This window comes from Papilio machaon, chromosome 8, assembly GCF_912999745.1.
Source record: "Papilio machaon chromosome 8, ilPapMach1.1, whole genome shotgun sequence".
Classification (NCBI taxonomy): domain Eukaryota; kingdom Metazoa; phylum Arthropoda; class Insecta; order Lepidoptera; family Papilionidae; genus Papilio; species Papilio machaon.
This window is the reverse complement of record NC_059993.1, coordinates 6691238-6713278: the sequence shown is the minus strand read 5'-3', so window position 1 is coordinate 6713278 and position 22041 is coordinate 6691238. Positions and strand designations below refer to the sequence as shown.

At 31.8% G+C, this 22041-nt stretch overlaps 4 protein-coding genes across 6 annotated transcripts; 2 read left to right on the top strand and 2 right to left on the bottom strand.

The window, feature by feature from the left end:
* Positions 1–1667: 1667 nt before the first annotated feature.
* On the top strand, positions 1668–5451 carry LOC106720106. The gene is made up of 8 exons (XM_045679084.1): positions 1668–1724; positions 1893–1981; positions 2186–2405; positions 2601–2876; positions 2950–3097; positions 3997–4319; positions 4647–4907; positions 5257–5451. The coding sequence occupies exons 1-8, from the start codon at positions 1686–1688 to the stop codon at positions 5398–5400; spliced, it is 1500 nt and encodes a 499-aa protein (XP_045535040.1). The 5' UTR covers positions 1668–1685; the 3' UTR covers positions 5401–5451.
* Positions 5307–6992, bottom strand: LOC106720356 (uncharacterized oxidoreductase TM_0325). Of its 3 annotated transcripts, none has more exons than XM_014515015.2 (2): positions 6900–6992; positions 5307–6320 (listed from the first exon to the last, which is right to left on the bottom strand). In XM_014515015.2, the coding sequence occupies exon 2, from the start codon at positions 6313–6315 to the stop codon at positions 5542–5544; it is 774 nt and encodes a 257-aa protein (XP_014370501.2). In that variant the 5' UTR covers positions 6316–6320; positions 6900–6992; the 3' UTR covers positions 5307–5541. The 3 variants fall into 3 exon arrangements, with proteins under 3 accessions (XP_014370501.2, XP_014370502.2, XP_014370503.2); XM_014515016.2 differs by lacking the exon at positions 6900–6992 and adding an exon at positions 6662–6790; XM_014515017.2 differs by lacking the exon at positions 6900–6992 and adding an exon at positions 6433–6617.
* A 247-nt stretch (positions 6993–7239) lies between these two features.
* On the top strand, positions 7240–11108 carry LOC106720357 (dnaJ homolog subfamily C member 8). Its single transcript, XM_014515018.2, has 6 exons — positions 7240–7409; positions 7559–7750; positions 8539–8667; positions 8867–8974; positions 9925–10059; positions 10857–11108. The coding sequence occupies exons 1-6, from the start codon at positions 7353–7355 to the stop codon at positions 10971–10973; spliced, it is 738 nt and encodes a 245-aa protein (XP_014370504.1). The 5' UTR covers positions 7240–7352; the 3' UTR covers positions 10974–11108.
* Positions 11109–12395: 1287 nt separating this feature from the next.
* Positions 12396–13126, bottom strand: LOC106720358. The gene is made up of 3 exons (XM_014515019.2): positions 13033–13126; positions 12818–12932; positions 12396–12554 (listed from the first exon to the last, which is right to left on the bottom strand). The coding sequence occupies exons 1-3, from the start codon at positions 13106–13108 to the stop codon at positions 12437–12439; spliced, it is 309 nt and encodes a 102-aa protein (XP_014370505.1). The 5' UTR covers positions 13109–13126; the 3' UTR covers positions 12396–12436.
* Positions 13127–22041: the final 8915 nt, after the last annotated feature.

Below are 22041 nucleotides of genomic sequence, written 5' to 3'. Positions count from 1 at the left end.
AAGCGAGCGTTCTTTTTCTCAAAGGCCGGCAACGCATCTGCAGTTACTACGACGTTGCTGATGTCCATAGGCGTCGATGATGACTTCAGATTTCCCACCGCACGTCTTCCCCTTCTCTCATTAAAAATGCAACGCTTCAAACGGAAAGCGGCTCATAATACTATACTTACGCATGCCGTACTCAGAATTGTTTACTTATCACTGAGGACTTAATACCTTAACAACCGAACTCAATTAGTATTGTTTCGGTATGTGTATTAAAAGAACTCGGTATGTAACCATTGAGTGAATGATAAAAAATTCAAAGAATATTGAACCAAAACGCCTGTTGGAATTAAAAGAGTTACAATTATTTTGTTCCGTTTTTGCTCTTTATAATATTTCTTGTAGGCGCCTTATATTATTTATTTAATACTTCGTTTCTTCACATACAATGTGGTTCGATATTATTTTGACTTCACTTATTGCATTTTCTAGCTAAATATTTTCTATCGCATAAATTATTGCCTTTATTGTTGTTCTTGACCATCATACTACTTTACATTTATTTCACTTGAATCGACGTTATCACTTTGATGTCTATATTAAATCAATTATTCATTTGACGTTATATTTCGCTTGAGCGTGTTACAGAATTTATTAACACGCCAGAAACAAGTACAGTGTATTTACAAAGGTTACACTTCACTTGCTTCTGTCATGTAATATGTCATCTTTCTGTTATAAAGTAACTTTTACAAGACGCAAGTCACTATATGTAATTAGTAATGTATTTGACATTAACCTAATAATCGTTAAAAATTAATAAATTAATTTATCGTTAATACTGAATTATTCGAGTACTAAAACAAGATTCTAACTGTCGGTTACGACTGGAGTAACAATCATATTAATACATATTGCCATCCCAATCAATCTCTGGGAAAGAAAAAAGACAACAACATGTGTAAAGACATGTTTCACGACAGTGTTTTGGCACTTAAAACCCAAAGTCAATCTAAAACATCGAGGCTAATAAAATGATCAGAGCGAATTGTATGCCGCAATATTTACATTTAAAATACTGAATTACTTTTATGGGAGACACGACATTTATAATTAAGGAGCCTTGAGCTGTTTAAAGCAATTATGAATTTGTTTTGAGATTGCTTAACGTCTATAAAGTCGGTTTATTCATTTAGCTAACCTTTTTGTACTGATTGAAAATTATTTTGATAATTGTATTCTGTCTATTAAAACAAATTGTGGAAAATTTGTGGAAAATAGCTAGTTCTTTTAAACAGCGGACTAAACTAAAGTCTTATTTGAATTTTATTTTGTTCTCACAATTGCGTACATTTCAATAAGTTTCTAAGCATATAAAGACGATGATAATTTATTTAGTTTTCTAGAACAAAATAGGTCATGGCACATTTTTAGGCGTTCTTTGATGTCATAATATTTTGAAGACAAAAATATTTTTACCCAATATTTTTAATGATAAATGGGAATTTATGTACTGCTTATCTCGAATTTGTCAGATGTTTACTTCAACTTCACGTTGTATCTTATCTCAGGAATTTATTTGCTAAAGAGGCATCCGTTTATTACGGTGACAATATTATGTGTCTAGAATCTGCCATAAAACTAAAACTGGATATAAGTTCACTCACAGATCTAAATACAAACGCATTTTAGATAGAAAAATGAAGTTCTTCGGTGTCGTATTTTGTATTTCTATCGTGGTAAATTTTTTAACTGCATCGTTTGGAGAAATAAAATCTAAGTTAACTTTAAATGCCTTTTGCTTAAACTCTTATTATAGTCAGTTAGTTTAAGTGAATTCACAAGCTATAGGAGCATCTAACTTTAAACAGTTTTTTGTTATAAATTGTAACAATTTAATCTTATAGGTGTGTTCGTCGTTGAGAAGTGTTTCTGAAGATGAAAAATCATTAATTTTACGCGATAAACGGGTTTCAGATGATTCTTCAAATACGAGGTACCAATAAATTTTGTATGAAATAAAAATTTAAATGACCAACTCAATGAACTAAACTTTCAATAGTTGATACTGATGGTAATATCTAAAAAATGGCCAAATGAGTGCTATTCAAATTATGTAAAAAAAATGTGGAAATCAGGCCTTTATATATCCAAGAGTTTGATTCAGTATCCTCCTTTAATAATTTTTATAAAATTCCAGACAGTTAATAAAAGAACTCGCAAGGAAACTAAGTGATTCAGCACAACAAGCTATAGAAGCAGTAAGAAACTTCACTGTTGGCATCAAAGATGAAATACAATTGTTCGCAGGGAAAATTCATGCTGATAGACAGAGGTTGAGGAGAAGAATTAGAGGAGCTATTAGAAAAATACCGGATAAATTACTTGAGGCTGGAGAGGGAATAACAACCTGCATAGATGTAAGTTAACAGTTAAAATGAACCACAAACGAATACAGATATAAACGTAGTAACAAAATAAGTAAAACCTTAATGTAACGCAGGATAGATACTACTTGAGGAGTAGACAGGGATAAATTACAAAAGAACAATAGCTTTCTGTTTTTTAATAGATTCGCTTTTGTGAAATTTCGACCCCTTTTTCTTTTTTTTCAGTCTCATCGTGAAGAAGCTAATAATCTCATTGATGGAACATATGCCAGGTCCAGAAGTTGTGCTGATGATCGTATAAAAGAAGTGAACGATATGATAGACGAACTTATGACAGAGTCGAACTCTGCATTGAATTATTCTAAGAATATATTGGAAAGCATGAGAAATTGCTCTATCGATGATAATGGGTCTATTTTAAATGTGGGTCAATGTTTAAGTCCTCTTACAAATGAGGCTCAGGCTGCTGGAGCAATATTCACTTCGAATAGTGGAATCTCGGTAAAATTTATTCTGTATTTCTTAATAAAATTGTAGATACAAAAGAGTAATTACTTTTGTAATTATTTTACAGATCACACGTATCAACTTGGCTATCGGAACATTACCAGCTGCCTTCGAAATGTGCGCTGGTTTTAATATGATAAGAGCAACTATTGGCACTGCAAAAATAATAATTGACATCGGAAGATGCTCGGCGACATCCGTTATCACATCTTTTAGTTAAAGTTTTGAAATGTCGTCCCTTTATACTTAGTAGATTTGTTGTATCTACTTGTTTCTGTTTTCTATCAAAAACCATGGTTAAGTTTTTTAAACTTTTTATTAAAATACCAATTATAAAGATTGTTTTCGTTTATTTTTTGTACCAGTACAAATATTGGTTATCTTTTATAAGCCCACTGACGAAAATTACTTCTTGCGTTGATGAAAGCATTTTGTGAAAAGAAACATGCGGGCCGCTGTATAAAATGTGAATTAAAAATAAAAAAATAAAAATGGGTATAGTACTTTAGCATCTGAAAGAATCCGGGGCGGGTTACTAGTGTCTAGACTTGTCCCTAGTACTAAAATATTGACCAATACGATAAACACTTCAACTGGTTACAAAGATTTTAAATCGATCTAAATCAATAAACATCATATTATTTGTAGTGGCTCTTATATGTTCTTTAATATAAAAGGTATGCGTTATTCGACATTATTGTCTTTTATTGTTAATTCTGCCGTCGCGTCGGTTACATTTTTTTTTGATCATGCGTTTTGTTTTGCTTTTCTTCCTTTTTAGTTTATGTTCTCAGGTACGGTCCATTATGAATTTTTTGATTTATTATTAACTAGTTGTCGTCCGTGACTCCGTCCGCGCGGAATTAAAAAAAATAAGTATGTGTTCTTCCAGACTATGTTCTACGTCTGTGCCAAATTTCATCGAGATCCATTGAGCAATTCCGAAGATACCTTCAAACAAACATCCATCCATCCATCCATCTAAACATACGCATTTATAATATTAGTAAGAAGTAAGATTAAGATATGTTATGTTTTATTTTTGTTGTGAATGTCCGAACTTTTATCAAACATGAAAATGCAAGTTAATTTTAATATATTTTTTATTATCAAATTTTACAGAACGTGTACAGTGTTCTGTCTAATGATCATAATGTAGATAACATTTTAACTATACAACGAACCTCAGAGAATCAACGAAGCTTGGCAGATTTATGGAATAACGTAAAGCATAGTGCAATCAATGCATGGGAATCCGTGAAAAACATCGCTAAACATACTGCAGAAAGGATAAATATATGGATACAAAAAGTAAAAACGAAGGCAAATGAAATCAATTTATCGTTCAAAAGTCGTCTACAGGACATGAAAAAGGAAATGAACAATCTGATTGCCAGTATTAAAGTTTCAGGTATACTTGTTAAACAATGCATCAAAGTGAGTATCTAGATTTTTTGTACAACTACATGCCATGAAATTACAAAAAAGGAATTGTTAAATACTCCTTAACTCGGTGGTAACATACCATTTTTTATTTTTTTTAACATAAGCAATATTATTTAACTTTATAATTAAATAAAGTTAAAATTTAATCATTGTGTTGGGGTACATCGTCGGGGAAAGAGAAGGGTGAGATAACGTGAATGGCGGCAATTGGTACATTGGGAGGTCGAATACTGATGTGTCGGCCCCACATAGAGTGGAATTAGGACAAGAAGATAATGATGACTTTATTTAATTCACATGCCATTCTTCCACTTGTAGAGACAGCAGAAAGCAATAGAAAAAATTCTGAAGGATATATTAATAAATGTAACGGCTTGTATATCACAAAATACTTACTATCTACCTCTGTTAGAAGAAACGAGCAAACAATTACTGATTGATAAGGATGAATTTATTGCTAATATTGATAAAAAATTACAAGCTTGTCTCAATCATGAAGATATTGACGAATGTTTTAACGATGTGAGGAAAAAGGTATACGATGATTTAGAAAACGAAGAAAAAGACATACTAAAATATGTAAGTAGTATCACAGTTATTTATAAACTAGCTGTCGCCCGCGACTTTGTCTGCGCGGAATTAAAAAAAAATTAATATGTAGGCTATATGTTCTTCCAGACAATGTTTTATATCTATACCAAATTTCATTAAGATCCATTAAGACTTTCTGGAGATACCTTCAAACAAACATCATTATCCATCCATCTAATTTTTTTCTGTCATAAGAACCTTCTCTTGACAATAACACAACAAAAAAGTGAAATCGGTCCAGCCGTTCACGCGTGATGACGTGACCAAGGGATTCATTTTTTTTATAATATATAGATATGTAGTAGCTTATTATACTAAATAATAATTTCCTTCTCAGAGAGATGCAACCAGAGCAATTGCAGACGAAATTTTAGACACAATTGTTTCTTGTACGAGCAATGGTCTTATTGAAGCTTCCGCTGCTATCACAAATACAACCATTCAGATCATCAAATGTGTATCCGACGCATCATTTAACTGATAATAATTGATTCTATTCTACTAATAAGTATACATTATTTACACGTAGAATATAAATGCATTACAAAATATGTCAATTAAAACTCGTTAATAACAAAAGCGTAATTTTATTTTTCAAATATATGACAATATTGTGTATTTTTTAACGAGGGCACATAGCATGACGACCTCCGTCCACTGGTATTGTAGCACCTGTGATGTTACTGGCTGCGTCGCTGGCTAAGAATATTATAACAGAAGCCACTTCCTTGCTGTCACCTGCTCGGCCCAACGCATGGGTGACGGCACACTTTTTCAAATACTCTTTGTATTGCTCCTCATTCATGCTTGATTTCAAATGAATGCCAGTTGTAATCACACCAGGATTTACAGCGTTAACTCTCACACCTTTAAGACCTAACTCCAGTGCGGTACATCTTGTAAACTGATCCAGAGCAGACTTCGACATACAATACGCTAAAATATTTGGGAAGGATCTCAGACCAGTAACACTTGATACGTTCACAATTGAACCTTTAGTTTTAATGAGATGGGGAACAGCTAACATGGTCAAATAATATGGCCCCCTTACATTTGTGTTCATCACTCTATCGTACTGTGCCAAACTAGTTGCTTCTATCGATCCACTTTCTAAAATTCCAGCATTGTTTACAAGAACGTCTAGTCTTCCAAAATTCTCTATTGTACTTTTCATTATATTGTCTACGTCGGCATCCACGTTCATATCAGCGATTATCACCAAAGGTGTTTGTTTACTTTTCGAACCCTCTTCACATTGTTTGGCAACGTTCCCTAGATTTTCTTTGTTTCTTCCAGTAAGAACTAGTTTAGCATTAAGTTTTGCGAACTCCACGGCTGTTTCTGCACCAATTCCAGAGCTAGCTCCAGTTATTAACACGACTTTGTCCGTAAACATTTTATCTGAGAATTTAATTATAAGTATTATTGAAATTGAAGCGAAAGAAAAATGTCATATATCAAAGCCGGATATTTCAAATAAAAACTTTTTAAAAATACTAGTTTCATTACACACAATTTTATGTCCAAAACGATTCTATCTTCCAGTACCCGCGTCATGAATTCATTCATATTCCGAGCTATTTGACCTTGATTGGTTTAAGTTCTCTGAATGTTTTGGTTAGTCGTTAAAATGATAGTACTTATTTCTATACAAAAATATTCTATTTGCTCCAATTGCAATGTCTACATTATTGCACAATAAAATGGGCATCAAGGATTAAATTTACTTAGATAAAGCTTACCTTGATTTTACACTGCTGAAATACTTGAGCAAAAACATACTGTCATTTCACTCACTCTCTTTAAGGAAACAGAGATGACATAATGTGTGTTTTTCCACAGGTGTTTCGGCGGTGTAGCCTCATAGAGATAGATGTTAGTGTTAGATATTACTATTAATGATCAAAGTCAAAAGTATTCTATAAATAAAATAAGGCGAAAGCTAAAAAATATAAAACTAGCCAAAAATCAAAGACAAACCTTAGAAATATTTTTTTCTATCACAAAAACCGATAACTTCGTGATGATTGAGTTTAGATTTGACATAAGGTTTAGATGGGTTTAGGTTATAGTAGGGGCACCGGTGCACAGGCTGGTTAAATAGTATAGTTTTTGGTAAAACTGAAAAAAGTTTTTAGCAAAAAGAAACATATTTTAAATTACAAATATAATTACTTTGAAATTTCTGATCAAACATTTTTAATGTGCGTAATATTTTCAGAAAAATGCTTTGATTTTATTATAATCTGTGCTCACATAAAAAAAAACAAATTGATTCGTCTATGGTCATTGCTTAAATGTCTAAATGTCAAAAGTTTAGGCAAGGCATCGTTTTTTTGTTTAACTAGTTTAATCGTCACAAAATATCCTTATTTTTACGTTTTAAATGTAACCACATTAATCACATTTGGGAGTCATAAAAGGTTGCTGAAAATGTCTTCCATACCATCTACAGCAAAGGCAGAATCGTTTGACGATTTCTATACGGAGGTGAAATAACCTACTTTCTTCTAAAGTTTTAAATTTTTGTGAAATATTTATATGATTTTGAGTGACTTCTAAAGATGTTCCAATTATTCAGTTATGATATTTTGCTGTTTGTTTTTGTTTTCGAAATTTTGTTTATGTTGTCTTTTTAGGTTAAAGAAATCGAGAAGAGAGATTCTGTTCTAACGCCAAAACAACAAATCGAAAGACTACTCCGTCCTGGATCTACATACTTTAATCTGAACCCATTTGAAGTTCTTCAAGTTGAATGTGACGCTACAATCGAAGAAATAAAAAAGAAGTACAGACGTCTCTCCATTCTTGTTCATCCCGACAAGAATATTGTAAGTACAATGTACAAAACTTTTATACGTAATTTATTTATTTTTCCTTGTAAAATGTACCTATCATTTGGCATGTTGAAAAAAAAATATGAACCTTGTAGGTGGAATATCATTATAAGTACAAATCATTATTTGAACTTTCTCCTCTTGTTTATTTATCTGCACATGTCTAACATTTAAAATGCATTAAAGTTGCATTTATATTTTACTGTCTTATAAGTTACACAAAACATATTGTTATATATTCTGCCATTTTTCCAATACACTTTTTAACAAAAAACATTTCTATTAGCAATGACTTCCTAGACATGTAGTTGAGACGGTTATCCCCGTCAATATTTCATTTTTATCCACAGATGGAACGTAAGCATACCACTGAGGCCCTGTCTACGCTGCAGTAGGTAAGGTACAATGAACAAATGCATGGATGAATGGAGATGATAATGCAGAAAACCAAAAATACTACATCACGGGCACAAAACCTCGTACTTACTAAATAGTTCCTACGATTTATACTTTTATTTATTGATGAAATTTTACAATTAAAAAACTAAAACTCACCTTAGACGGTTTCTTGTAGAATGTTCAAATGAATTGTACCATTTGACTCATGACACTTCTAATTAAAATTATTTTTTATATCTATAATTTTAAATAATACAATAATACATCCTTTTAACATTTACTATAAATAATTAACATAGGATTTATAAGTACTGTTAGGATTTAGACATAATTAGAAGATATATAAATAAAAAATCTATCAATATGTTAATTTTTATTTACAGGATGATTCAGAAAGGGCACAACAAGCATTTGAAATTGTTAATAGATCCTGGAAGATATTGGAAAATGAAGATACAAGAAAGAAATGCTTAGACGTATATCAGGAAGCTAAAGAAAGAACCGATCATATGGTATTATAATTATTAATTAATTACAATTTTTTTTTATTTATAAATTTTTTATAATATTTCAAATGTAGCACTTTCTCATAAATAATCAAATTGATAGAAATAATTTTAATTTGTTATTTGAAAATTAAAATAACATGAGAATTACTTAAAATTGACTAAAGTGGCCTAACAATATTTAATTAATAATTATTTTTTTTAGATTGAACAAAAACGGAAGAAATTCAAAAAGGATGGTCGATTAGCAGAAGGTATACCAGAAGATGATCCTGTGAAATACAAACATGCAGTTTATGTCATGACTATGAAGGTGTGTTTTCTTATCTATATATATAAAAGAAAGTCGTGTTAGTTACACTATTTATAATTCAAGAACGGCTGAATCGATTTGACTGAAAATTGGTGGGCAGATAGCTTAGAACCAGGAAACGGACATAGGATAATTTTTACCCCGTTTTCTATTGTTTATTCCGCGCGTACGGAGTCGCGGGTAAAAGCTAGTATATGTATAAATATATCATCATCATTATCATCATCAACTTGCCCTTATCTCTATGGAGGGTCGGCACAGTATGTACTACTCCATACATCTCTATCAGCCGTCATATCTGAATTTACCCCCTTCTTACGCATATCCTCTTTCACACAATCCATACATACTTTCTTTGGTCTTCCTCTACCTTTATAGCCATCCACATTCAATCTCATTACTTTTTTGTTTAAATGATTATCATCCCTCCGCATAACATGTCCAAACCACGCTAACCTTCTGCTCCTCAATTTCTCGATAACTGGCGCTACTTTCAAATTTCCTCTGATATACTCATTCTTAACTTTATATAATACTAGCTTTTACCCGCGACTCCGTCCGCGCGGAATAGAAAATAGAAAACGGGGTAAAAATTATCCTATGTCCGTTTCCTGGTTCTAAGCTACCTGCCCACCAATTTTCATTCAAATCGATTCAGCCGTTCTTGAGTTATAAATAGTGTAATTAACACCACTTTCTTTTATATATATAAGATATATGTATTTATTTAATTTAATTTAATGTAAGAAATTATCTCTATTAAATTTACTGTAACTTTCAAATTTCCTAAAATAAATTATGATTTTTCATACTTTGGTTACATTGTAATAAATTTTAACTATTATCTATGAAATAAGAGAACATTAAAAATATCCTCTAAATAACTTGGAATATTCCACAAATTGGTCTTACTTTGTACATTAAGTAATAAAGATGTATTGATGTTCCAGCTGTTTGCGGACATGGAACGTAAACGTCAGCATTTGGAGACCAGGGACATGGAAGAGAGGAAACGTAAACGTGAAGCAGAAATAGAACAAGAGGAACAGATGTCATTTGAAAAGGAGTGGGCTAAAAACTTTGAGGTTAGTTTTTATAACTACGAGCTAAATATTTGTTGTTTGCTATTAGAATGTGAGTACATTTTGTTTGATTGTTGGATGACAACCAATGTTATTACTGAATTTGACGTTTTCGTAGGTTTTTAAAATGTGTATTGAAATTTTAAAGGAACTTTACAGCAGACTATTAGTTTTTGTAATTTTTCTTTTTTTTAATTAAAAAAAACAGCATATCCTTACAGTGTACAACCAATTTGACACTATACTCACTTTACATAATAGTTTACATGACAACATATTATATAATAGTAAATAACACAATGACTTATAAAAAAATTGCATAAATAAATAGTGCAAGAATATGTCAACGCGTAACTAAACATCAATAATCACTTCGTCTTTCACACAACTGTATGCAATCTGTGAATTTCGACTCGCTATAACTAAATAAATCTATATCTCTAGATAGAGTTGTCAGGCGTCCGGATAAAGCCGGACATAGGTAGACTTTTTGATTGCGTGTCCGGCCAAAATAAAAGATGTCCGGCTTTTATTAGGCTTTTTACATTTCCCAAACGAGAGTGTACCTATTAATACTGAGACAAAATCCTAAATAATATAGAGTGTCTGACCTTTCTACCCAAATGTCCGGCCAAACTGGCTGGTCTGTCCGGCTAGTAGGTTTGGCGACCTGGCAATCCTATCTTTAGATATGATATTAAGAAGCTGTATAACTCACACTATAGGAGAATTTTCCAATAAATTCGTCCTAGCAGCGGGGATGAGAAACAAATTCATATGTCATACCAATTTTTTTTTAGGAATCTCGACAAAACCGCGTTGACAGTTGGAAGACCTTCCAATCTGGTGGTAAGGAAAAGAAGAAAAAGAAGATCATGGGCTTCAAACCACCGAAACCAAAGCCGGAGAGCAGATAACTTGAATATTGTTACTATAATAAGGTTAACCAGTCGTCCTAGATGAAAAATGTAGACGTGTGACATCTAGACATAACTTCATTGATATGTCAAAGGTCAAAATCCCAAATATTGTTAACATATATTGTTAATAACAACCCAAACTCTTTCTTAAGTTCTTGTTTTTTTTTAAATATCTCTTAGAAGAAAAAGCACTTTCTGAAATTATTAACATTAGTTATTCATGTTATAAAATTTTACTTGATACTATATTTTAATTTACACAAAATTACATTTCCAATAGAATTTAAAATAGCATAATGGCCGTTATATATTAAACTAGCTTTTACCCGCGACTCCGTCCGCGCGGAATAAAAAATAGAAAAAGGGGTAAAAATTATCCTATGTCCGTTTCCTGGTTCTAAGCTACCTGCCCACCAATTTTCAGTCAATTCAATTCAGCCGTTCTTGAGTTATAAATAGTGTAACTAACACGACTTTCTTTTATATATATAGAAGATTTGATGTTGATTTACAATATTTAAGCGTTCATTTTGTAGGAGTTTAATAATAATGTAATTAAGATCTTCATGGTGTCACATTGTGTCGTACATCTAGGATGATGGTTATTGTAGCTTAATATGTATTTTCAAATCTATACAAGTTTATATTTACTTATTTTTTTTGTATCTTTTATTCATTACATTAAATATGACAGATATGTATGAACCTGGATAAGAGAGAATAATATAACGGTCCCTTGAATTCCCACTTATCCAGGTGCGACTGTACTTCACAATTTAAATTATATGTAAAACTAAAAATAAAAACATTTGATATAAATTGAAAACATTGGCTTTATTATTTGTATTATTTTTGACTAAGTATTCATAATTACTAAAATAGTTATATTACCTTTTTATTCTAAAAAAATAATTTTACTTTCAAAAATTTGGTATAGATTTGAAAATTTTTCTCTTTTTGCTTAATCTTTTTACTGATGGTTTTAATTTTTTTTTTTTTTTTTTAGTTAATACGAGCCTAGTGATAAAAGCTCTATCTCAGATACGGATTGGAAAAGCTATTTAGTATGTAAGGTAGTATATTGTTGACCAATAGATTTTTTGTCAGATTACGAAATGATATAGAACAGCTAATGTGTTAAACTATTCACTTAATATACCTAACATTGTACATTTCTTTGTGTTCCACAAATAAAATTATGACCACACTAAGTTGTTTTTTTTTTTCATGACATATGAACCAGTGTTTGATGAACTTCAAATAAAAAAAAGCCACTAACTTTTACATCGTGATAAAAAACAAAGAGGTTATATGAATCAAATGACCTCGCACTTAATTTAAAATCTTTTAAGCCTTAGTTATTGTAATAACGGAACGTAACCAGGTATACCAAAAATACATAAATGGGTTTGGTAATTAAATAAAATAAAATATTTAGGGACTAAGTTTTATTGCAAAGATTAGTCTGCCTCAACACACTCGTCTACCATGTCACTGGGCGGGCCAGGCTGACCTGGCGGGCCCCAGTTCAGGTAAATGCTGTCTGTGTATATCGCCATGCCAAATGAAAAAAGCCACCTGTAAAATATTACAGTAGTAATTAAATAACCAACTTTTTGTATGTAAGCTAAGCTTTGTCAAGTCTTGTCTGTTGATAATCTGTGGTCATCAGTCATCTCTAGACTTGTGATAAGCTGAGTCTATTACTTAGTTTTTTTTAATTCTAAGAAAGCACTGTAGCACAGCACATGTCTGATAGTTTTAATCTCTTGTAAGTTAACCAAGGATTCAAGTAATTCCTTTAAGCTTAAATATGTGAGGAAATGATGGGCTCTACTTACCAAGCTATAGAGAGTGTTAAAAACCTAGTATACCATCGCTGCTTCTCCGTGTACCAGGGCTCCCACGGTATACAAGGCACAGGCAATTCGTTCATGTGGGCGTCACGGCGCATGTCTACGAGTGGAATAACCAACAAAATGAATTGTTGAATTATGGTTTGCTCGATTTACAATTTCACATCCCATAAAAATAAAACAAACTAAATTGTACTTACCAACACTGTTACAGTACTTTCTTTTACTAAACACACCGATAAATTGTCTTTGAAATGATAAAATTTTCGACCGCATCTTTTTAACTTCATTTAGGAATATGAAGGAAAATGAGAAGTTGACGTAGTTGCTAGGAAACGAATAGAAAAATGTATTTTTAAAATATGAAATTGTTGTTAAATAAAAGTGGCCATATCTTACATTTGAATGAAAAAATTGGCGCCAACAAGTGACTAGTGACAGCGTCACCATGCGGTCGTCCACTGAACTGTCAGAACTTAATTTCTGATCTTATTTACATTTTTAACATTAGATGGCAGTAATTCTTAAATTAGTACAAGTTTCTATTCGTTGTGGGCTCCAATTTTTAAAGTGCCTCTAAACCGTATCATATGGACGGTATGGAAAAAAAAAACAGATTTGGTTTGACAAAACGTTGTTTTATTTGCGAAGCTAAAACTAGAATAGACTTAAACAACCTGTAATAATATATCTTCAATTCTTCAGTAATTACCTACGTACGATAAGTACCTATTTTGTATTTAGCACACTTTTTCAACAACTCCAAATACCCAAACTCTTTAAGTATACGGTCCTATGCTTTATTATTGCCACCGTAAGAAAACATCCTTTGAATCACCATAGTTTGTCAATGATGTTCATAATGTCATAGAAAAAAAGCAATCTAATAAGAAACAGTTTGGTTGACGATAAAAAACTTTATAGAATAGTCATAAAATTCTTTATAGCACAGTTGCGTTAAATTATTCTTAAAGTTATACTATAAAATATTATTGGTTTTGTTGGTTAAAAATGAGGCGATTCTGAATGTCAGAAATAGTAAGAAGCAGTTCAAATGTCACTCAAAGTGTTTTAAGATTAAATACGTACCATTTTGTAATGCAAACAGATTTTATTAAATGGTTTTGAATTAGGTTGCTTCGGTTTTTAAATTATGTATTTTACATACAAGGATTACAAGGATTAAAATTTTGAAAACAATATCAAATTTAATACATAAATAATATTTATGTACTTCTACATACAAGTTTTTATCTATATATTTACATTAAACACATATTTTTGTCCTAGCTTACGGTAATTTTTCACGAATTACGGTAATTTGTCGAAAAATTTATCTAATGATTGAATGATGACAACGAATGACTGCCCAACAATATTTAGAATGTAATGAGACGATTGAAACATAAAAAAGAACTGAACGAACTATAAAATACATACATACATATAATTACATCTTCTAAGAGTGAACGCACTTGCTATTCAACTGTTGGCTTATGCAAAATATAACATTAAAGAACTAAACACAATCCCAAGCGTCAACAGTTAAAAAAAATGAAATGCCCATCAAATTCTATTAAAGTATCACACTGCGTAAAGGTTTAGTTTCCTTGCAAGCAGAATAACCCTAATCTATTCGAATTTTCTATGGACATTCAACATGAAATCTCTGACATCTTATAAGAAAACAAATTTAATCCTACGACTTAACTAAATTTGCTCTATTAAATGGCTTTAATAAGCGGCATATTGTACCGCGTGGGTAGATTAAAATTGCAACAATTGTAAACCGCTCCGACCTAAACAAGGTCTTTGCGCACCATTTTTGTTCCCTCGATAGAACGTTTTGTGCTCATCAAACGTTTTATATTTCAATATTAAAAACAGTTTTACATAGTAAAATTTCCAAAATATGCAATTAAAAAAATTCAGTTTTTTTTAATGTTTGAATTATTTTTTTAAATCGACATCCAATTGCAAGAACATACAAGGATTCTTTTACTGTTTTTATTTTTACCAAAGTAACAATGTTTATTTTAAACAAATTGAAGCGTACTTCGAGCTAAACGTCCCACTATAACTATAGGCGTGACGTAGATGTCCGAGCCTAATTGACCACAAACTTGCATACTATTAATTTACAACTACTAACTACTTACGTTTCAACAACCAGGAGATATATTAACTATTCTTAAATTAGAGACCTTGAGATGCGCCACTTACGAACTTTACGTGACTTTGTGTTGACATTTTTAAAATAATAATAAAAAAATTAAAACAATTTACATAATATTAATTATAGAAACACAAAAAAAAAAATTATCATTGGAATTGATTTTGGATAATTATATAAACATAAATAAATAAAAAAAATAGTCGCCTGAATTCCTTATCCTTTCAATAGATTTCACACGCTACAAGTATTCAAATATTTGGCAAACGTCACTAAAATTATTAGGGCAAGCTCACACTAGCTGTACATATTTTAAAATTGTCGAAAAACGATTCATTTGCATTTAAATGTGCGTAGCTTACCCTATAGTGTGAACAGGCCTTACAACATCGATGTCCAACATCCAAAATACCAATGATAGTAACTCGACTTTAAGTCTACATCTATACCTACTAATTATTATCTATCTACATAATTTTTATTACAAAATAACTATATAATCAATTCAATGACGACAAACAGTTGGACAACTTTTAAATTTGTCGCAACACGTTCAAGAGTACAATGTTCGAAAAATTACCTTTTACAATGTGAGCTATTAACAGATATATATAGCACCAACATCAGCTGCGATAACGCTAATTAAAAAAAAAAAACAATAAGCAATGAACTACACCAACAATGATTTGAACATTTACACGTTGAATACATTTCTATATATTTCATCATATTTACGTATCTATTTCACATTTTAATTTATCTCATAAAGTATCACATCTTTAGGGCGCAGTTACATTAGTAGATAATTCGGTCGTTATACAGCATGCGTGGTGCGAGAGATTTCTTGTACACGCATACCATAGCGCTCGAATGCGAGAACTGTTTTTATTAGTCGTTAGCGCACGCATGCGTTGGGTGGTAGCCCTTACTTTTCCTTACCGCCATTAAACTCGTCGACTGAGTCCCCCCGCACGACGCTTGCTTTACATAGACCGATCATTTTAATAAGCCTGTACAACGACTGAGTTATCGACTATTGAAACTGCACCTTTATGTTACTAAGCGATGGTAGAAATTTAAAAACGTTGAGTTTAAATTCAAAAACCAGCATTTACCCTCAACACAAAGTCTGGGTTACCATGGGTTCTCACTGTCAATACACTTATACAAAAACATTTTGTCATCCTTCTCTGACTAACGAAAAACAAAAAGTGGTGAACCAAGGTCACATGTACCGAACGAGCGAGATGTTATATATGTATGCACATATCTTCCGCAACTATTCAGTACGTATGCACTCGGTATTAAACATAAGATTTACTCATCCCACTTATTTGCATGTTCCCGAAATACCATTGGAACGAGTCCATCTATATGTTAACATTTCGATTATAAAACAACGTGGCCGAATATCGATGTACTAAGGACATTTCTACATCATATGGACGCCAAACATTACAAGAATTGACTTAATAGGTAAAACGTACTAAATTGAACACTTATTGGCTAAATCTATCACATACAGTACACTGAGGTAATTCACAGAACGTATTTTTTTTTTTGCTATAACCTGAGTTCAAATGAGGAGTAGCTTAATCAAGAAAATTAACATTTTGGACTAGAGATCTGACTAAAATGGAATTTGTGCGTCAACTTAAGAACGCCTTGTTTTTTTAATCCGCCGGTGTAAATAGAAACTTTGATATATACAGTTTTTTTTTTATTAAACCTATTAGGCACACGTATGACATTTTCAATGCATTAGTGTTAGCGTATGTGAACATTTAGATTTAATTCAGTCTGGTTGCAAATACGTTTAATTTATTTTTTATCGAATTGTTTTATTGTTATTATATTTAATACAATGTTAAAGCATAAAATTTTCAGAACGTGCAATTGAGATTTTAATGAAAACTTGTTGTATTTAATTTACAAAAATATGCAATTCGTGTTTTTATCTGACATTAAAATCACACAGATTATAAAAATTCACGGATAAGTATAGTGACAAAATTATTCAGACAGATAATAAAAAAACATAACAACAAGTTTTTAAAAAAAAAAAAAAAATTGCCAGTAGCAATGAATGATGCAAATCAGTCCGATTTAAAATACCAAATACAAATAAGTGCTATAGCCCGGCGCACATTGAAAGACGGGTCTCAAAATACCAAATCCAGAATAACACGCCCATTGAAATTTCGACCATACTGCTTAAAATATTTAGGGTACCTAATTGTAGAACCCATTCTCTCAATACGCACCGGATTATGATCTTATTTTCTAAAACCGTGCAAATAAAGTACGCGAGGTCATTTTTTTTTTACTAAAATATTTAATTCTTACTCGAAGACACAGTATCGTTCACTCAACGTCATTCTACTGTTTATCACTCCACTTTAACCACATTCAGTCTGATGTTTGTCCATATTTGAGGTCCACTTTGACGACCGGGTAAGATTCTGTAGTTATTTGTCACAACCGTATTCATAACGGAGTTAAACTTCCCGCTATTCTCCGAATTGCGTATTAGCGATCTGAAACAAAAAGAGCAAGTTATTAGTACTACTAATATTAAAGTTAGTTTTTTTTTAATGGGAAATATTTAAATTATGTTCTAATATTATTTAATTATTCAATAATAATGCCATTACAATTGAATATTTTAGTCTTCAATGAAGGTAGAAAATATGACGGGAGAAGAAAACTTGTACATCATCATTCTATAAAATGGTATTACATCATAGTACGCTACATGGAATGTTAAACATCAAGTTCAATAAATAAAACATCTACGTATATCAGTACATAATTCATTATGTAAACGTCCGCATAACCGACAACCGCCACTCAGTAAGTTTATAATGATTTTTATGGCAACACTTAATTAAATTTATGATTTGCCCATTTAAACTTCATTAGACATTGAGCGAGGATGAATTTAAATCGTAATTAAATCGGATGAGGCAATAAAGTAGTCGGTAGTATCGAAGTCGAAGTAATCTCGATGTAATTCTCGCGCGGCGACTATGGATGTGGATTATCAGCGTTTCTCGTCGGGGCGGACTTTCTGCTGAGTCGGTGGAGTGTAAATCGTAACCTGCCCGACAGAGCGACGCCAAGTCTGCGGCCCCGCGCGCTGCACCCCCCGCGCCGCCCCGCACCCCCGCAGGTGACGACCCCGGACAGTGTTGCCACTTCAGAGTATCGATTTAACACAAATTCTTTTATTAGATTGGATGAAACTACCAATTAAGGGAATAGGAAAGCTCGATTATTTAGATTGAGTTTCCATAAAGTGTTTTAATAAATATGAAATATATCTGTATATCTGTGGGTCAAAACCTGCCGCCGTTTCAAAGACGCGATAAGGGTGGTAGTTTAATAATTTATTTTGCTTTTTTATTACAAATCCCTCAAAGCAGTCTTATGAACATTTAGCGCGTTTTAAAAACAATCATCAAGTGTTATTCATAAAAAACCGCATACAAAAAATCAATATACTAGCATTTATTAAATCTCTTTCCTCATTTATTTTTAAAACTCGTTAATTTCTTAGAAGAATACAATTTTGAAATTAGCAATAAGTTTTCTTATAGAATATCGATATAATATTACAGACTCTGCTACAACACTAATGTAACCACGATAAATCTGTCGCATATTCAGCAATGTAACGGACTTTCTCTGCGACTCATTGCTCCGAATAAAGTGCGCTGTTCTTAATATGTGACGTAGATAATTGGCATCCTTTCCCCAAATAAGTTCCACATAAAACTTGCTTAAATAAGAACCACTTTTGACTTTCTTGTGTAGAATTGGACTATAAAAGATAGATCTACAAAACTTACTTTGTTTTATAACTAAAACGATTTACAAAGTAATTAATCGAGTGGATATTTAGTGGTTTGAAATTTTATTTATATTATTTAGTTAGTTTTAGGTTTATGGAATGCGTATGGGGTATATATAGTTCTACTCGTTTTTTTTGATTACTTGGAAATTAGAATTTGGAATGTTTTACAGATAATTGTTTACCAGTTTTGTATTTGAAAAAATAAATGTTGTATTAGAAAAATGTTTGCATTAAAAAAATTTAATACCAAAAATTATATATAAAGAAAATAATAAAATCAATCCGTTTTAACTGTCAAATATTTTATACTCTAAAATTCAACACAACTATAAAAGACAAGTTGCGTAAGTGAAAATACAAACGTTTGTGTAAATCCCGTACCGCAAGTTTTCACCAAGTTTTCTTGTATTTCCTCGCTTCAGAAAGCGGCGTGACAATAAATCGAGTTTCGGATGTCACGGGCTATAAAGCATAGGCGTCGGTTATCGAGTGATTCCGGCGGGGTGTAAATTTATTCATACTCGGAGATACAACGACCTCTTTTGGCGGCGATATTTCGAATGTTCTTCCTCACATAGCTTTACCATAGAACTACACTGCAGTAATACTTGTATTAATAAATATTGTCATCTCAGTCCTCCTCTTTGAGAAAACATAGACAAGAATATTGATACAAGTGTAACTGCAATCGAAATCCACAAATTGGATTTTGCGTCCGTGTTACTTGATTAGAATTGTCCGCTTATAAGGTTTTCATTAGATTTTTCAAATTTGAAACTAATCAGTTATTTAATCACATTTATGCAATAGACTAGCTGTCACCCGTGACTCCGTCCGCGCGGAATTAAAAATTTGTGGCTAAACGGTTCTAAATTACAACCTTAGAACTTCCAAAGTTCCTGCATACCATTATACGTGGTATTGTGTATCACGATGTAGTGTACCGACTTTTTAAGTCAACGTTAGATGTAATGTTCAACCCTCTGGGAGTGTGATGTGTGAGCATCAAACAAATTTATGGTTTAGTATGATTACCATCTATGAATTAAACTATGAACGTATAAAGTTAGATAATCATCGAGACATTTAAACTTTCAGTCAAAAACTTTTGGTGATAAAATATACTCCAAAACTATATTACCTACTCAACTATAAAATGCATATAAGTTATATGATTATGAATCAAAGCGTGTATTGTGACGTAACTGCAAGCACGTGTTATGTAAAGAGGTGAGACGACAGAGTTACGTTGAAGTATAAGGGCGGGCGGCACCTGTTGCACGGGGCGGGCGGGCCGGCGGCACGCCCAACGCCCTCCTGCACACCGGTACGTACTGCATAATTTTTATTATGATTTTTTGTATTAAATGTTAATAATCTAATAATAATTTTTAGTACTAAAGAGAGGGGAAATGGATCGGCGTCTGAAATACAGTGGGCCGACCACGAATATTTGCGACAATCGCCTTCGTATCGACATCGTCAATTATGTCAAAATTGCAATTGCTGCACAAATAATACAATTCGACAAATCGAATAATTATGATGGCGATTCACAATTATTCGTGCTAGGACCACAGAACCTAATCTTTAGCAAATGCACTGATAAAATTATATGACTACCTAAATGAGTCTTTCTAAACTAATTAATTTAATTTAATAGCAGATTAATTCGTCTACAAATAACTTGTAAGTTGTAGGTTATATTCTACTCTATTAAGTTACATGACACTTAAATGTTTACGCATATCGGATTCATAGTAAAATTTATTAACATTTCAGTAGTCATAAAAATCTTACTCAATATAAAAATGTCTAAAAGAAAACTGTGAGCAACAAACGAAATAAAATTATTCTTAAGTTCCCTTCGCCATAACGCGTCCTTTTACTATTTCATTCTTATATAGAATCTGATGTGAAGTTAATGCGTGGGGATGGAACATTCAAATGAATCAGGAAAATATACTTTTCTTCCCCAAACATATTTTCAGGTGGCAAACAAAATCTTTTTGGCATGTTTAGGAGGAAACTTTATGACAAAGAAATAAAGTTACGTCGAAGGACATTTTTATAGGAAACATTGTAAGTAAATAATTGTTACATTATTATAGTCGACAGGTAAAGCGACAATATTTGAATTACTTCAAAATTGTTTACGCTTTCTTATCATATTAAGAGACATATTTACGAATGTTTTTTACTAGGAAAAAAATATTCCCTAGTTTTCTCATGTGACATTTCATCTCTTAATACCTATATAAAATAATGTATTGCATTTAGAACTCGTGACAATTTTCAAGGGTCTGAAAAATATATTACACTTTGGTGCAAATAAAACTTATATATCATTTTTTTTTAATTATTTACAAACTTTTCTATAATGGCAAAGTAAAAATTAAACTGTAAAACATTTTACAAATTAAATTTTTTTAATCTTGTGTTTTTGAACAAAACAAATCTTTTTAAATGCTAAATTTTATCTACAGTCGTCCTCGATATACACGAAGAAAATAATATTTCCAAGAATTTCAATCAAACAATGTATGTATCTTAGTAGAAATTTGGAAAAATACAACTAGTAACAAAAGCATTGTTATTTAACGAATCTTTCCTGTTAAAAAAAGTAAGGGCATAATCGCGGTACATTTTGGGGGCGTGTAATCACATTGTAAAGCCGTTAGCGTCGCGTTGCCGTGGTTCCTCCGCTTAACACGTAATCCAATTTGCCTTCGACCGACATCGAAGAATGTTTAAGCTGCAACGACTAAATTAAACCAGTCGATTTACAGAGCTTTGATCCATGTACGCGGCCGATAATAAATGGCATATTTATCTTTTCTACGGAATTGTTTAACAGCACGTGATCATCATCGGATTTCCACCATAACATGAGTTGGTCAAGTATAACGACTTGGTTTAATTAAGACTTGTTTCTTAAGAAACTTGCTTCATTTCATCCTTTAACTATTGCTTTAGGAACGCAAAAACGTAAACTTATTGTTGAACTCGAAAAACAAAAGATATTCTTTAAATGAATACGATGGGAAAAGTAGTTCTACTAGTGACATGTGTAAAATTTTAGTAATATAATTTTAATATATGTAGGTAACGTCATAAACCACTTGTGTAAAAGCTAAGCAAAGTTTGCTTTATAGAGGTTTAAAAAGGATTTTGATTTTT